Source organism: Trachypithecus francoisi, unplaced genomic scaffold (genome assembly GCF_009764315.1).
Source record: "Trachypithecus francoisi isolate TF-2019V2 unplaced genomic scaffold, Tfra_2.0 Lachesis_group0, whole genome shotgun sequence".
NCBI lineage: Eukaryota > Metazoa > Chordata > Mammalia > Primates > Cercopithecidae > Trachypithecus > Trachypithecus francoisi.
This window is the reverse complement of record NW_022681453.1, coordinates 194,845,950-194,862,083: the sequence shown is the minus strand read 5'-3', so window position 1 is coordinate 194,862,083 and position 16,134 is coordinate 194,845,950. Positions and strand designations below refer to the sequence as shown.

General features: G+C 56.8%; 2 protein-coding genes across 5 annotated transcripts in view; one reads left to right on the top strand and one right to left on the bottom strand.

Annotated features, from left to right (window-relative positions):
• The first annotated feature begins 31 nt into the window (after positions 1–31).
• Positions 32–3,497, top strand: LOC117084446 (collagen alpha-1(I) chain-like). Of its 3 annotated transcripts, none has more exons than XR_004437459.1 (3): positions 32–1,919; positions 2,395–2,741; positions 2,868–3,497. XR_004437459.1 is itself a non-coding variant. In XM_033213156.1 (2 exons), the coding sequence occupies exons 1-2, from the start codon at positions 1,392–1,394 to the stop codon at positions 2,689–2,691; spliced, it is 825 nt and encodes a 274-aa protein (XP_033069047.1). In that variant the 5' UTR covers positions 33–1,391; the 3' UTR covers positions 2,692–3,497. The 3 variants fall into 3 exon arrangements, 1 of the variants encoding a protein (XP_033069047.1); XR_004437460.1 differs by having other exon boundaries at positions 3,253–3,493; XM_033213156.1 differs by having other exon boundaries at positions 33–1,919; positions 2,395–3,497.
• MELTF (melanotransferrin) overlaps positions 1,997–16,134 on the bottom strand; it is a 27,693-nt gene continuing 13,555 nt past the window's right edge. The window contains exons 8-17 of one of the 2 annotated variants that reach the window (XM_033213154.1): positions 15,474–15,654; positions 14,658–14,809; positions 10,090–10,209; positions 9,693–9,789; positions 8,306–8,500; positions 7,497–7,653; positions 7,345–7,412; positions 5,266–5,453; positions 2,672–2,870; positions 1,997–2,217 (exon numbers count right to left, since the gene is read on the bottom strand). In XM_033213154.1, coding sequence (XP_033069045.1) covers positions 2,138–2,217; positions 2,672–2,870; positions 5,266–5,453; positions 7,345–7,412; positions 7,497–7,653; positions 8,306–8,500; positions 9,693–9,789; positions 10,090–10,209; positions 14,658–14,809; positions 15,474–15,654 — 1,437 coding nt within the window. In that variant the 3' untranslated portion in view covers positions 1,997–2,137. The remainder of the gene's footprint in view (positions 2,218–2,671; positions 2,871–5,265; positions 5,454–7,344; positions 7,413–7,496; positions 7,654–8,305; positions 8,501–9,692; positions 9,790–10,089; positions 10,210–14,657; positions 14,810–15,473; positions 15,655–16,134) is intronic. The other variant, XM_033213155.1, reaches the window with a different exon arrangement.

Genomic DNA, 16,134 nt, shown 5'->3' with positions numbered 1-16,134 from the left:
CAGAAAACCTCCCCTTCCAGAGGAAGAGCAGAGCACTGACAAAGACCAGCCGGGCCCACCCGCTCTCACTACACACCAGAGAGCGAGCGTCCACTTTGGGTCTCTGGAGATCAGCTCCCCACGCCTCCCCCTCCAGTGAGTTAGCAGCGAGCTTGCCAGAGAAAAGATGTGGGCAGCTTATTTTGGAGGTGTGGGGCAGGGGGCAGCAGAGAAGTTTGCACCCTCATCTGCACCCATCCCCAGAAGGGCAGACACCCCAGAGACTGATGGGCTGGAGGTAGCCGGAATGTGCCAGGACAGCCCAGGCCCTGCAAGGGCCAGAGAACCAGTCCAGGTGGAAGAAGGGCGTTGGGGGCCTCACTGACTAGAGGATGAGAGTGGTCCCTGACTGGCTCTTGGAGAACGGAATCTGCCATTTTGGGTGGATGCAGGTAGGCCTTTGAGCGCCTGACAAAACAAAACAAATCGGCAGCGGGAAGTTTCCATCAGGGTCCAAGCCCCTGCATGTGCAGGCTTGTTTGGCTTTATTTCAGAAACAAACCAACACCTTTCATCAGCACTGACATAGCAGGGCTCCCCTACTGCCACCTGACAATCCAACGTCACTTACACTGCACCCATGCAAGCCACACCTTCAATGACCCACAGCACACTAGCCCGGAGTAGCCACACAGAAACGCACTTCTCACCCCTCAAATCTCCCTTTAAAAAAACCAAGCAATCGTCAGGTCGGAGGAGAATCACTGGCTCCCTACAGCAAGAGGGGACAAAGCTTGGTGGCAGAGGCCCAGGTCCTTGTAGCCCCTTCCGGCGGCGTGAAGGTGACCAGGACTCCTTGGGATTGCACGGCTGCAGCCAGGACGATGCCAGGGCCTCCTCTGCTGCTGAGAGATGGAAGGGAGCCTTCCCGACGCCCACAGGTGGGGGCGAGCCACCAGGAACCAGGCCTGTCACCAGCATCCCCGAGCCCCCGCAGACCGGAATGCAAATAGCTCCGGGCCCACGCGGCTCCCAGTCTGCTGACGAGGGCTGCCTGCTCCCATTTCTTCTCTTCCTTTTCATTTTTTTAAAGGGCTGGCAGTTCTAGAAACTTTTTTTGGCTTCTCAGACAACTGTGGCAAAATGGAGTAGAGAGAGGCCCTGGCCAGGCTCTTTCTGCGGCCTCGCGCAGGGGCGGGAACGGGGTGTGAGGGGTCCCGGGCCCAGTAGCTGCAGGGCCGAGTCAGGAGCCGGAGCTCACCCCCCACCCCGTTCGGAACCCGGAAGAATGGCAGGTCCCCACGCCCAGCCCTTCAGGGCGGCTCGGTGCGGGCGGTGGGCATCCCATGGGGGTAGGGGAGGCAAGAGCCTGAGGAGACGCAGGAGGGGGATCCGTGGACGGCGGGCCCGGGATGGAGCTGGCGCGGCCACAGTGGGGGACGCGGCGGGGCACAGAGTTCCCGGGGCCGCCTCCCTCCCAGCGCATGGGCGGTCGGAGGAACTGGAGCCCCCACCCTGGACAAGGTCCCGCTGGCGAAGGCTTCTCCCCAGCACGCCCTGCCTCTAGGGGTCCCTGGCGGGTTTCTCCCCGTCGCCCTTGTTCGGTCTCCCTGCCTCCGCCGCCAGCAGAGGCCGCTGTCCCACGGGCTGGGTCCCGTTGGCGCCGGGGCCGGGCCTCCTTGGAGGGCCTGGCTGCAGCCTCCGGGAGTAGGTGCCTCGGTGGCCACCGCGTCCCCAGGGGGCCTCGCGGACGGGGGCGCAGGGCTGCGCGGAGGAGGCGGGCGGGCCCCTCGGGAGTCTCTGCGGGGCGGGCGGCGGGAAGCCCGGGCTCAGCGGTTTCCCGGGCAACCGGCCTCCTCCGGCGCGGCCCGCGCGGCTCCAGGTGGCGGGAGGCGGCGGTTGGCGGGAAGGGCCGCGCGGGCCCGGGGGCGGCGCCTCAGGTAGCAGCGCCGGGTGGCAGCGCCAGGTGGCGCCCGTGGGCGGCGGGGCTCCCGGGGAGGCGCCTGCTCCCGCCCGCGCCGGGCCGGCCTTCCCGAACTTCCTTCTGGATTCCAGCGCTAAGCCGCCGCGGAAACTCCCCCGGCGGGAATCGCAGCTCCGGGAGCTCTGGGGCGCGGCGGGTCTCCCAGGGCGCGGGCTCCGGCGGGGCGGCCGGGCCTCAGAGGGCGGGCGGGAGCAGGCGGGCGGCGAGGGCGGGCAGCAGCAGCGGGAGCAGGGGCGCCCCGGGCGCCGGGGCCGCTGGGGACAAACGCGGCAGGTCAGGCCCCTAAACCCGGGCCGCGGTGGCCGCCTCGGGCACCGACTCTGGGGTGGGCGTGGGGGGATCTTTCGGGACCGAACTCGCCCCAGCCTCCCGGTTTCTGCTCGATTGCAATGCTCCTTTCCCTGCTGCCTTTACATACTCATTCCTTCCAGAAAGACACCACATGCATATTTCTGCCGTGGCCTCAGAGCCTCCCCGCGCCGCGTTTTGAGCGTTTACACTCATTACCCAGCTTCGTCTGGGAGACCCGCCGGGCTCCTGCCCTCCTGGCCCAGTCTCCTGGCCAAAATCCTGGGACACCCCACCTGGACCGCTGTGAACCGGCCTCCCCGGACCCGCAGCACCTGCCCCCCGCCCCGCTCCCTCAAGGTTCTGGGGTAAAGGGGTCTGAATGGCACCAGGGGAGGCGGCGGGGCGGGCCTGTCCTACCTGTGCCCGAGCACTGCTGAGACAGCATCCCTTCCAGCGCCGCCACGTAGTCCAGCCCCAGCCAGTCGCGGTAGGTGGTTTTCTCCCCGACAGGCACCGCCCGGACGGTGGCATCCTTGAAAAGCAGGTCTTGGCCATGATAGTTGGAGGAGTCGAACATTTTGAACCCATTCTTATTGTGGTCGTCTCCAAATAGGTCCTGGAAGCACCGCAAGCAGACCTGCTGCTCACCTGGGCTCAGGCCCAGGTGCGGCTTGCTGCAAATTGCTTTACATAACAGTGATCCAAAGAGCAAGTAATTTCAGGGCCCCACGACTCTGACTGGAAGTCATAAGCGTGACAACTGATCGGCCTCTGTCACCCAAGGAGGTGTGGGGACACTAGGCCCACAGGTGCCACTGGAAGAGGTGTTCACAAGCACTGCAGTGCTCCAGCTCCTGGATGCAGGCCTAAGGCCTGAGATGTCCAGAAAGAAAGACCCAGAAATGAGGGATGGTGTGGGTGAGATTCCTGAGCATTGTGCTAGGCCTGCTCAGCATTTCTTGGCCTTTTCCATAAGGCTTTCTCACTCTGTCTTACAGATATCTTCGCACAAACCGAAACAATTTCGAGAGAGACGTGTGTTCTGCAACCAGCCACAGAATAACAGGTGAGCTGGGCGTGTCTTCACTGACCCACCTGCCCAGGGATGCTGCACCCACCCTGCTCAGGATCACTGCAATGACTGTTCTGTGGCTACAGCCCTAAAAGAGCTACTAAAAAGACCAGAAGTCGTATGAGAACTTATGAATACAAATATAAATACAGGACATCTGGAGAACATGCATGAATGTCTATGTCAAGTGTTAAGTGCTGATCAAGGAGGAACAAAGGAGTCAGGTGGCTCTCAGTCTTTTTGGAGGGACTCGCAGATCCTCCTGAAGAGCTGATGAAAGCTGTCAGCCTTCTCCCCAGAAAAATGCACATCCACCCAGGATTCTTCTCCCACATTACTTCAGAGAACTTAGCAACACCCTAGGGAAGCCCAAGGACCCGGAGTAAAGCACTCCTGGGACAGAGGGGTTCTGTGGGGGAGATGACAGGAACATGCATACTTTTACAATGTCAAAGTTTAGGAACAGGCCTGGCGAGCCAGCCAACTCTGGAGTTCTGTGGTGCTGGTGGGTGTGGAGAAGGTGCTGATGGGTGTGGAGAAGGCAATTTCAGCATAAGTTGGGGGAGGGGGAGTGGTTAGAAACCAGTGGCTCCATTGTCAGACAACCTGAGTTTAAATTCTAGGTGTATTTTGAAAGCACAACCAATGGGATTTGCTGATGGATTGGATATAGAGCACAAGAGGAAGACCAGAGTCAAAAATGACTCCCGAGGAAATGGAAAAGCTAAAGTTGCTCTTAATTGAAGTGGGGAAGACTGAAGGAGGGACGGGGGTCCAACTTTGGACTTGATCCGTTTGAGATGACTGTTAGAAACACAAATCAAAATGTCAAGTATGTAGTTAAATATGCAAGTTTGGGACTGAGGTCTGAAGATGTAAATTCAGAAGCCATCTGTAGATAGATGGTATTTGATAACTTGGGATTGGATGAGATCAAGGGTCAGCTGTAGGCAGGGAAGAGGGCTGAGAACTGAATCCTAGGGCTAACAGGTCAGGGAGATGAGAAGGAATCAGCAAAGAAGACTGAGGAGTGGCCAGAGAGGTGAGAGGAGAGCCAGGGCTGAGGAACTGGGTGCCTGCAGGGAAAGGTGCTTCCAGGAGAGAGAGCTGTGGCCAGTGCCGCTGAGAGGTCAAGTGAAATGAAGACTGAGACATGGCCACTGGGTTTAGCAACATGGGTCACTGTGACATTGACAAGAACAGCTTCAGGGCCCTGGTGGGAGCCTGTCTGGGGGAGTCTCCATCCTCAAGAGAGAGGAGAGGACTTGTTAACTCCAGAGCAGACCACTCTCTGGAAGTGTTTTGCTTTGAAAAGGAGCAGGATTGGCCGGGTGTGGTGGCTCACGCCTGTAATCCCAGCACTTTGGGAGGCCAAGGCAGGAGGATCACGAGGTCAGGAGATGGAGACCAGCCTGGCTAACATGGTGAAACCCCATCTCTACTAAAAAAAAAAATAAAAAATTAGCCGGGCGTAGCAGCAGGTGCCTGTAGTCCCAGCTACTCGGGAGGCTGAGGCAGGAGAATGGCGTGAACGCAGAAGGCGGGGCGTGCAGTGAGCCGAGATCGTGCTACTGCACTGCAGCCTGGGCGACAGAGCAAGACCCCATCTCAAAAAAAAAAAAAAAAAAAAAAGGGAGCAGGATTACAGCTGCAAGAGGATGGATGTGAGAGCAAGAGGTTAGTTTGTTCTTTAAGGATGGCAGAAATCACAGCATGTTTCATGTTGGTGAAAACGGTCCAACTGAGAAGGGAAAATGAACAATGCAGGAGGCAGGGGGCAGTTTCTGGAGGTGTGTCCTTGCGTAAGTGAAAATCACTGAATTTCCCCCAGGCTTCCTCAATTTCTCTAGAGGTCTGCTCCAGGTAGACTGAGGCCTCCCAGGGGCTCAGCTTACCTCTGCTGCACACCCCTCAATGAGGTAGCCCCGCCCTGGCTCACCTGGGCCTTGTCCAGCAGTCCATACACGGTGAAGATGTTGGTGTCTGGCCTGACCATGACGGCATGGGGTGGTATCTGTGCCAGGTTGCAGGCTGCAAACTGGGACACCTCGGCCCGGGCCCCGTTGGGGCACAGCAGTTCATAGTCCTCTGACCTGAGCTCAGCAGCCCAGGGCTCGGAATTGTGGCCTGAGGGGGGTAAAGCAGTGTGTGTGGGGACGTTCAGGGGAGTGGGGAGAAGTGTAAAGACAGGCTGCTATCCTGGGTCCTCCAAGGCCTTCGCTACAGGGAGGTGGCAACATCTGGCCAGCTCCCCAACCCTTTCCATTCTCCAAGTGCTCTGCTGTGTAACCGGGGTGAAAGAAGCCAGCTGTGTTAATGCCATTAGCGGGAGCTGCCGTTAGCAGGGAGCCGGGAGTACCTACTATGTGACAAACACTTTACAAGCGTTGCTTGATCCCCACAACAGTAACGCAGGGCAGGTGTCGTTGTCCCCATTTCACAGGTGAGCAAACTGAGGCTGTTAATGACTCCTAGGCAGAGAACCCCATCTATGTGTTACATCCTCAAGTCTGAGGGTGGGGTGGCTCCCTGAAGATGGTGGGTGATTGCCCCTAAAGGCTCAAGTTCTCAAATAGAACAGGGCATAGCATCACTTGTGGATGTAAAAGGCAGCTTCAAGGGCCCTTGCTTGCAAAGAATCTCATTCAGGAGGTCTCAGGTCGGGCTCAGGAATCTGCATGTTAAACCAGCATCCCAGTGATTCTAAAGCACGCAGTCCCAGGGCTGCCTGAGAAATGCTGCCTCAGGAATCACATTTTTGTCTCTGCATTCACTTAGTATGCATCCTCCTCCCATTTCCAGGAAATCCAGGTGGGCCTCCAGGAGCGCTAAAGATAAAAGGGAAAGGAGCGGGCCTGGGAGGCGGGTGACTCACCGCAAGTGAACCTTCCAAGGCCTCTCCAGCACCTGCCAGCCTCCCTGACCCCATCCCAGACCACACCGTGCACAGGTCTGGGGGACCAGGCAGGCCCGCCGGGCTCAGGCAGGAGCACACAGCCCCTCTGGGGGAGGTTCCACGTGTTCTTGGTAGGAGGCTGTGCAGGGGAGCTGGGCTGTGGCAACAGGAAGGGTCAGGGCCTGGAGCCCTCCCTAGCTCTCCTGGGGCAAATGGTCCTACCGCCTTGGTGACCCCCATAGGAGGCAAGATCCAAGTTTTGAAGTACTGATGTTTTTGGGGTTTTTTTCCCTGCATGTCTTACTTCCCATTGTGCAGTCCCCTCCCCACCGGGCCACAGTTGTGCCTTTCTGGGCTAAGTCTCTAGGAGGAAACATGTTGGGAGTGAGTAGAGAAGACTGGGCCTCCAGCATTTGGGGTTTCAAAGCCTGGGGTGCAGTCAGGGTGTGCGGAAAGTACAAGCCTTTGGTGTCGGAGGAAAACAGCCTCTAGGCTTCAGATTCCTTCACGGAGAACAGGAAGAGGGGAAGTGATGTAAGCTGGGGAAGCGTGTGCTGATAGGACCATGCATGTGCGGGGCTCCCGGAGCGGAGCGTCCCTGAGTTCTTTACCCCAGGTGGAGCCCAGGAAGGTGACTCCAGGAAGAAAACTGCCTGTGGTGTGTCGGGTGTGCCCCGCCTCCGTGTGGCTTGGGGGCTGCAGGGAGATTTCCTTGCATGAGGCAGTGACCTGCTCAGGAGCACAGACCAGATACTGATTGAACTCATGACCCCATGGAGAGGCTCACACCACCCCACCTCACACTTGGCACTATATAAATACCCCCAGGAAAGGGGGTCTTTCCAAACCGACTAGGATTGAGTTTCTACTGTTTCAGTGGATTAGGGACTTGAATTCCAGACCAGCGAAGACCGTCATGTATCCAGCACCCCTGGATGTGTGGTCTGAGGTCTGGTCTTACCCTGTGACCCGTGGGGCTCCCAGCTTCCCAGGTGACACAGCCTTCTAGACTCAGCCTCACTGAGCTGCTGCTTGGCCCCAGCCCAGCATGGTGTCTGGATGGTGCTGAGATGGGGAACAGTCCCCCGACCTACCTTTGGCCCTGCTCTGGCCCTCACCTACCATTTGTGTTGTCAAAGACGGTCGTGTGCCTGACGAAGGCAACGTCGCCCGCATTCTCCACCAGGCATCTGCCACACAGAGGGCAGGGCAGGCGTCGGCAGGAGGGTCCCAGCCTCTGCACACAGCCCCAGACCGCCAGGCCCCCCGAGTACCTGAAGGCGCCGCTGTTGCCGTAGTACCGCTCCTGGCTGTTGCCCACACACTTGTTGCGGCCCTGCTCATCCCCAACACAGAGTGCACACAGCGAGGAAGGGTAGTTCTTGGGGTTATTCACGGGCACGCAGCTGGCATTGAAGAACTCGCTCACCGCTGGGGTGGAGGGAAGGGCAATGACGAGGGGCCAGCAGCGGAAAGCGTGGCAGGGAGCTGGGCGGGCCGCTCCCCCACAGGTCTGCCCACCCACCTGACCCTACACTGCAAGGCCGCCTGTCTGCTCTGCTCCCCTCGGCTCTGAGTGGAGTGTCTCCTGGAGGATCTCAGTGGGGGGAATGCAGGGGTTGTCTAGATACAGGAACCCCATCACCGAACATCACCACCCAGCCTTTGCTTGAACTCCCTCAGGGACAGGGAACTCACTACCTCACTATTTTGTTCCAATCAGAGCAGCCGTCCAGCTGTCTGGGAGTAGGAGCTGCCAATCCTAGTGCCCTCCGTGTGCTCGTGTCAGTGGTTAGAAAAAAAGTGCTTGTATGTTTTCTGAGTTAACAGCCAGGACAGCGGTGTGTGGCCTGTCAGCTCAAGGATCTTGCCCGTTTCCATGAATGTTGTGTGATCTAACACACGGAAAGGGCTTCATGTACCGTATATGGCAGGTGCTTCTGTCCCCAACTTGTGGAGATACCTGGGCACTTATGCAGAAGCCTGGCCACCTTCCAACAAGGGTCCCCTCCAGAACTGGCTGTGGGTCCCTAGCTAACCCCAGAGAAGGCTTCCCTAGTCTGTGTTCCTAAAAGAGGGGTACCTGTGAGGACGTCGCAGTCCTTGGGCCGGATGAAGCCTCTCCGAATGAGGGCGCCCACAGGGATATCCCAGCCTGCAGGGCTGCCGAAGCCAGCGTGGCAGGAGCGCTTGCCCCGGAGCTCATCCAAGGTGAAGGCGTGGGAGCTGTCCCGCCTCACCACCGCCACCACGAAGTACGAGTTGCTGCTGTCTTCCGCTGGGGAGAGAGGGACTCATGCGAGGGGCCCCTCAGCTGAGAGCCCGGGCAAGGGCCTGTGGGGTCCTTCCTTCAAACCCACTCCTTCCTGCCTCTTTGTCTGAGCTGTGCAGGCCAAAGAGTGCCCAGGCCTGAGACCGGGCATTCTGGGAGCAGGCCCAGCAGGGGCCCTGCCTGCGCCCCCTGTGAGATGCAGCCCCCTGGCTCCTCTTTCCAGCCATGTCTTCCTCTGGCCCCCCGCAGTCCTTCCCCACAGGGATTTCTTTTTTTTTTTTTTTTTTTTTTGAGGCGGAGTCTCGCTCTGTCACCCAGGCTGGAGTGCAGTGGCCGGATCTCAGCTCACTGCAAGCTCCGCCTCCTGGGTTTCCGCCATTCTCCTGCCTCAGCCTCCCAAGTAGCTGGGACTACAGGCGCCCGCCACCTCGCCCGGCTAGTTTTTGTATTTTTAGTAGAGACGGGGTTTCACCGTATTAGCCAGGATGGTCTACGATCTCCTGACCTCGTGATCCGCCCGTCTCGGCCTCCCAAAGTGCTGGGATTACAGGCTTGAGCCACCGCGCCCGGCCGGGATTTCTTTCTTTCCTTAAACCCAGGTGGTATTTTTCTCACTTCCCAGGAGGAAAGTGGAGTCACAGCTGAGGCTGCAGAAGCATTTCCCACAGCTCAGAGATTGCTCACACCCGGGTGGCAGGGACCCAGGCCTCTGAGGTCACCAGTAAGAGGACAGAGGCCAAAGCCCCAGCCCAGGCCCCTCAGAAGGTGCAAATGAGCTGACAGGGGGACTCTGAAGGGCCACCTTCCATGGCTGCTTAGGGCCAGAAGAGGCTGAGGAGGCCCCAGTAGTCCAAGATGGCAAACCACGCGCCTGCTCTTGGATGGCCTGGGTTGTAAACTAAGAATGATTTTTATATTTTGAAAGGGTTATTGAAAGAGAGACTGTCTGTCATCTGCAAAGTCTCAAGGATTTATCCTCCAGTCCTTTACAGAAAGTTTGCCAGCCCCTTAGAGACGTATGTTGAATAGTTGGGAAAACTGAGGCCTGGGGCAGGAGGGGCAGGCCTGGTGACAGACAGTCACTATCCCCAGAAGAGAGGCATGGAGCTTGTGAAAATAGCTGAGAGGGGCACTTTTTTATATTTATAAAAATATCCCCACCTCCTGGCTGAGACCAGGCGGCAGGCCCTGCACTCACAGGCATAGTGCTCCCCAGCTGCAGGAACCAGGCCGTACGTCTTCCCCGCCGTGTAAACGTCCTCGCCACTCAGGGTCACAGTGTCAATTTGCCCAGCCTGAAGGGAACAGAAGCAGCCACTAGGCCAGGGTGGGCCCAGGATGGTTCTGGATGTCGGGGTCCTACGGAGGGGGCAGGGCCTGGTCTCTCGGGGTTTGTGGCCTCAGGCTTCCTTCCCCTGGGGAATCTGGGGAATACCCCATCCTGGCAGTCTGCCCCTTCCTCTCCTTGTGAAGACACCTGACCAGGAGGGGTGTCTGGAGGACCAAGGGGCTGAAACACCCACACAGCACTCCTGCGTGTGGCTACCCAGGGTCCCCTGTGTCCCTGCTCTGAGCAAAGCAAGCGCGACCCCTACCCTCATGCTTGGCGTGGGCCTCCCTGTGCACGGCCAGCCCCCAGACGGCCAGGCACCACCTCTCCAGCACCGGGCCAAGGGCCAGCACACCGTGTGGTGCAATGCCTGTCTGTTAAACGCCTGTACAGATTGAAGAATGACGGATCTGAAACGACGGCAGCCTCAGGGCCTAGGGAGGAGGCTCCAGGGCTGAGGGATGGAGCTCTGCCTGCCGTGGCAGCAGGAGGACCCAGCGCCTTCTTCCCAGGACCCTCCTGGGGCCTCCAGGTCACCTGCACCCACCTCACTTGTCCATTCAGAAGCCTCTTGACGGGTGGTCCCAGGACCCTGCCCAGGGGCTAACCGGCAACAAAGCCATAGTAGAGTGTGATTAACCTCAAGGGAAGGGGATGACAGTGGGGGACAGTGGGGACACCTGTGCCCCAGGAAGGTGTCCCACACCATTCCTGAAGAGGCATGAAGTGATGCTGGTGGAATAACAGGTAGCGGCGTTGACATCTGGGGCCAGGAGGGTGCACCTCTCAGGACCCTTTTTCCACCACCCAGACCTCCTCCTTCCCACTGTGCTGTGGGCAGGACACAGACCGTGCACCGCAGCCCAGGCCCTTCCGGCTGATGGTCCCTTGCCTGTAACTGGCAGGGCAGGAGTGGGTGTTACAGCCACACTGGACACCTCTCTGAGAACCTCAGAATCTAGAACTGAGGGTCTTGAGACCTTTGCTGGGGTTCTGAGGAGCCCCTGGTCTCTCCTCTTCCCGCAGGCCACAGGGCAGCCCCCTGGCCCTCTGTGAGCCCAGATCGAGAGAAGGCTGTCACTCAGAGGGAGCTGAAACCTTCCTCCCGGCACATCTCCCTCCTCTGGGGCGCTTGGAACAATAGGGCAGCCTGCCAGGCACTGGGAAATAAAGAAATAAAGGCCTTCCCCCCAAGCCCTTCCCTCTGTTCCAGCGGAGGCTCCCCTGGCAGCGTCACACACACTTGCTCTCGGCTCTGCACAAGGACAGGCTTCCATCGGTGCCTGCGGAAGCTCCCGGAACACCCCCGCCTTGGGCCTGAGGCTGGGGTGGTCTCCACTCCTGCAATCCACAGGTGTGGAGATAGCGCTGTGGCCTGGCTCAGGCAAAGTGGTGTGGGGAAGCTCACACAGCACATCCCGGCTGGTGACCTTGGGCAAGTGACCTCCCCAGCCTCTCTCTCCCCGTTCCAGACCCAAACGTGGGGCTGATGGTCACACCACCTGCCAGGGCTACTGTGAGGGTCACATGAGGTGATCCACACAACGGCCCTGTGTGGGGCGCACAGCGAGTGTCAGCTTGTGCGATGGTCATTGTCATAGGCCTGGTCACCCTGTATTCATGCCTGGCCTCCTTTTTGTGGCCTTCCAGTCAATATGGCTCCCTGGCCTGGGCAGGGTTGGCACTGTTGAGGGGCTGTGCTTGGGGACCCCCTGAACAGGCCCCACTTACTTGCTCTAAAGACAGAATCTGGGGAGGGAGTGTGGACACCCAGGGGCTGACAGCCGGGGCTCTAGGCCAAGGCTGGGCACCCGTGACCACAGCAGTCCTCCCGGACTGCAGAGCCTCTGGGGTCTCCTCTGCCTCTGGCGTCAGTCTCCAGGCAGAGAAGCGAACCAGGGAGGAGCCGAACAGGCACTAGAGATCAGGCCGGCAGGTGTTTCTAGCTGCGGATGGTGAGTCTATTCATGGGGTCAAATCAATTTAATGGGTCATGACAAGTGTCAGGAAAGAAAGGATTAGAATAGAATACATGAGAAAGTAGCGGGTACTGTTTGTGTCATATCTCTGTATATAAAGGACATATTTTTTTTCATTTATATCTGAAAGAAAAGTTTTTTCTTTCTTTGAGATATAAATGTATTTCTGAGTGCACGGTGCTGTCAAAAATGTTGAACTTCCCTATGAAAATACCAACGACATTCTCTACCGAAGTAGAAAAAACAATCGTAAACTTTGTATGGAACCACAAGTGACCCTGAATAGCCAAAGCAATCCTAAGCAAAAAGAACAAAGATAGAGGCATAGAAACTGATATATAGACCAATGATACAGAATAGAGAACCCAGAAATTAACCCACAGTTCTACAGCCCGATGATTTTTGACAAAGTTTCCAAAAACACTCATTGGGAAACGAGTGATCTCGTCCTCAATGGCTGCTGCTAGGAAGGCTGAATGTCCAAGTGCAGAATGAACTGGGCCCTAAACTACCCCTCACCCTACGCAGGGGTCAACTCATCACGGATCGGTGCCTAAATGCAGGGCTCAAGATGATAAAATGGCTAAAGAGAATACAGGCAAAACGCTTCAGGACATTGGTCTGGGAAAAGATTTTATGAAAAGACCTTGAAAGCACAGGCAACAAAAGCAATAATAAGCAAATGGAATTATATCAAACAAAAAAGTTTCTGCACAGCAAATAAAACAATCATCAGAGTGAAAGGAAGACAGCCTACGGAATGAGACAAAATATTTGCAAACTAGTCATCCGACAGGAGATTAATATCCAGAATATACACGCAGCGGAAACATCTCAACAGCAGAAAACCACCCTACTTAAAAATGGGCAAATGACCAGAACAGACGTTTCTCAAAAGAAGACATACAGAATGCCAGCAGGCAGCACTAATCATCAGGGAAATGCGCATCAAAGCCACAGTGAGGTATCAGCTCACCCCAGTGAGGGTGGCTGTTATCAAAAAGATAAAAGATAACAAATGCTAGTGAGGATGCAGAATAAAGGAAACTCTTACCCTGTTGGTGGGGATGGAAACCCAGACAGTTGCTATGGAAAACAGTATGAAGTCCCTCCACAAACTACAAATCGAACTATTGGCTACTGTACGGTCCAGCAATCCCAGCACAGGGAATCTGTCCACAGGAAAAAGGAAATCAGCCTGTGGAAGGGACGCCTGCACCTCATGTTTATCGTAGCACTGGTCACAATAGCCAGGATATGGAATCAACCAGGTGTCCAACAACAGAGGATGGATAGAGAAAATGTCATCGGCATGCACCGTGGAATACTATTTAGCCATAAAAAACAATGAAATCCTGTCACTGGCAGCAACACAGATGGAACTGGAGGACACTGTGTTATGTGAAATAAGCCAGGCACAGAAAGTTAAACACCATATGTTCCACTCATATGTGGAAGCTAAAAAAAGTTGATCTCACAGAAGTAAAAAGTAGAACAGAGGATACTGGAGACTGGGAAGGGTGGGGGAAAGGAGGAATAGGGAGAGTTTTTTTTTTTTTTTTGAGACAGAGTCTCATTCTTGTCACCCAGGCTGGAGTGCAATGGCATGATCTCGGCTCACTGCAACTCCGCCTCCCAGGTCCAAGCGATTCTCCTGCCTCAGCCTCCTGAGTAGCTGGGATTACAGCTGCGTGCCACCATGCCAGGCTAAATTTTTTGTATTTTTAGTGGAAACGAGGTTTCACCATGTTGGCCAGGATGGTCTTCAACTCCTAATCTCAAGTGATCCACCCGCCTCGGCTTCCCAAAGTACTGGGATTACAGGTGTGAGCCAACACGCCCAGGAGAGATTTGTTAAAGGATACAAAATAAGAGATAGGAGGAATAAGCTCCAGTGTTCTATAGACTGTAGGATAACTAGAGTTAACAATAATATATAGTTTCAAACAGGTAGGAAGGTACTGCATGTTCTCCACACAGAGAAACGAGCAATGTTTGAGATGATGGTATGCTAATTATTCTCCTGCTCCAATCACCATGTATTCTATGTATTGAAACATCACCATGTATCTTATGAATATGCACAATTACTATTTGTCTATTTAGAAAAATTAGGAAAAAAGAAAAAAAAGGTTGAACAACGATTCACGCCCACTCTCTATTGCACAAGGGAAGGCTGAGATTCAGAAAGGGGAAGGGGCTCGCCCCAGGCTACAGGGCGTCAGCGCCCAGTTGGGCCAGTGCTCCTTTTGCTGCTGGTGCCCCCGCTGAGTGAGGAGCTTGCAGGCTCTCCAGGAGACTCACCCCTATCTGCCTATCTCCTGGGGTGGGTGCTGGTCCCTGCAGTCGCTCCTCCCCACCTGTCTCTGTCCCCTGGGGTGGGTGCTGGTCCCTGCGGTCGCTCCTCCCCGCTTGTCTCTGTCCCCTGGGGTGGGTGCTGGTCCCTGTGGTCGCTCCTCCCCGCTTGTCTCTGTCCCCTGGGGTGGGTGCTGGTCCCTGTGGTCGCTCCTCCCCGCTTGTCTCTGTCCCCTGGGGTGGGTGCTGGTCCCTGTGGTCGCTCCTCCCCGCTTGTCTCTGTCCCCTGGGGTGGGTGCTGGTCCCTGTGGTCGCTCCTCCCCGCTTGTCTCTGTCCCCTGGGGTGGGTGCTGGTCCCTGTGGTCGCTCCTCCCCGCTTGTCTCTGTCCCCTGGGGTGGGTGCTGGTCCCTGTGGTCGCTCCTCCCACCTGTCTCTGTGGCCTTGTTGCAGTAGACACTCTTCTCTTCCCCAGGCAGCAGAGAGAGTGGGTAGTAAGAACCACCCAGGCACTGCCACCACCTGCCCACCTAGCCCACGCTGCATCTGCACGACCCCCACCTGGATCTGCTCCACGCAGTGCTGGGGGGACTTGGCTGACACGCACTGGATCTCAGGCTTGAGCCGCTGCCGGCCGAAGGCCACGGCCATGTCTCCACACTTCTGGATCTCAGGAGTGGACAGCACACACCAGCGCAGGTAGGGGGGCAGCCCTGGGGTGGGGCAAGCAAGCGGTCACTGCCAGGCCAGTACTGCCATGGAAGAGCTTGGAGTCAGACCCAAGGGAAGTTCTGGGCCTTTCTCCTGTGTGGCTGGGATAAGTTATTTAACCATCGGATCCCACTTCCTCATACAGAAAAGGGGCAACTGTGAGGTGTGAGGAAGACTATGGCTGTCGTGTATCTAACTTAGTGTGTGGTACCCACTTCCCTGGCTGTAGGTGGAAGGTATACGGGGCTGGAGGACTAAAGACAAGAAGTTTGCTTGTAGACTACTGCAATAGTCCAGGCAAAAGACAGCGCCTGAGCCAGGGCTGTAGCCATGGGGTAGAGGCAGGGAGTAGAAGCGACAGGCTGTAGAAGAACTGACAGGATGCCATGGCCATGGATGGAGGGGCGAGGAGACCCTTCCCAAGGCAGATTCTGAGGACCTGGATCCTACTCCGCTGCAGCCAGGTGAGGCTTCTGAGGCACGACGGGCCGTGCAGCTGAAGAGGGGCTTCCTCCCCAAAGCCCCAGGGGCAGAGGACAGAAATGACAGGTTCCTACAGAGGCCTCCCTGGTGAGCGTCTTCCCCCGGCCGCTTTCCCAGAGAGCCTTGCCATGCCCGAGGTTGAGCTGGGCTGGAGCTGGCAGCAGTCGGGACGGGTGGACTTACGGTTGGGGTCACAGAGCAGACCCTTCATGGCGTGCAGGTACTCCTGGCCCAGCCACGCCTCGTAGGTCTGCGTGGCGATGGGCACAAGCTCCAAGGTGGAGTCTTTGAAGAGCAGATCCTTCTGGCCATAGGCCTCAGAGCTGAACATCTGGAAGCTGCTGCCCTCGTGGCTGAACAGACGCTGTGTGTCAAGAGGGGGTGGGTACAGGGTGGTGAGGGCGCTGACAGTCCACAGCCTTTCCTCCCACTTCAGCCCCTACCTCCTTCTTCCCTGACCTCAGACCAGGCGCCCACTGTGAGGGCCAGGCAAGGCCTCCCTCTTCTGCGGTGCCTCCCCTGATCCGCTGTCTCCTTCCCCTGGGCCCTGCCACTTCTGGGTCTGCTCTGAGTTCATTTGGCCTCATCACACTCAGCTGTTTGGACACACGACTGTGGCCAGGGGTGGGATGGTCCTGAGGACACGCTGTGGGGCTAGCAGTGGCAGCCTGGATGGGGCAAAACTAACTGAGCCTGGGGCACCAGCGGTTAGAAGTATATTGCTGTCAAAAGCAGCGGTTTGAGCCAAACCTTACTCACCACATGCCATTCATGGTGGATGGTGAGTGCTTTGAAAGGCTTTGGTTTTGTTACTTCGTTTATTTGCTCATATGTTGTGATTTTA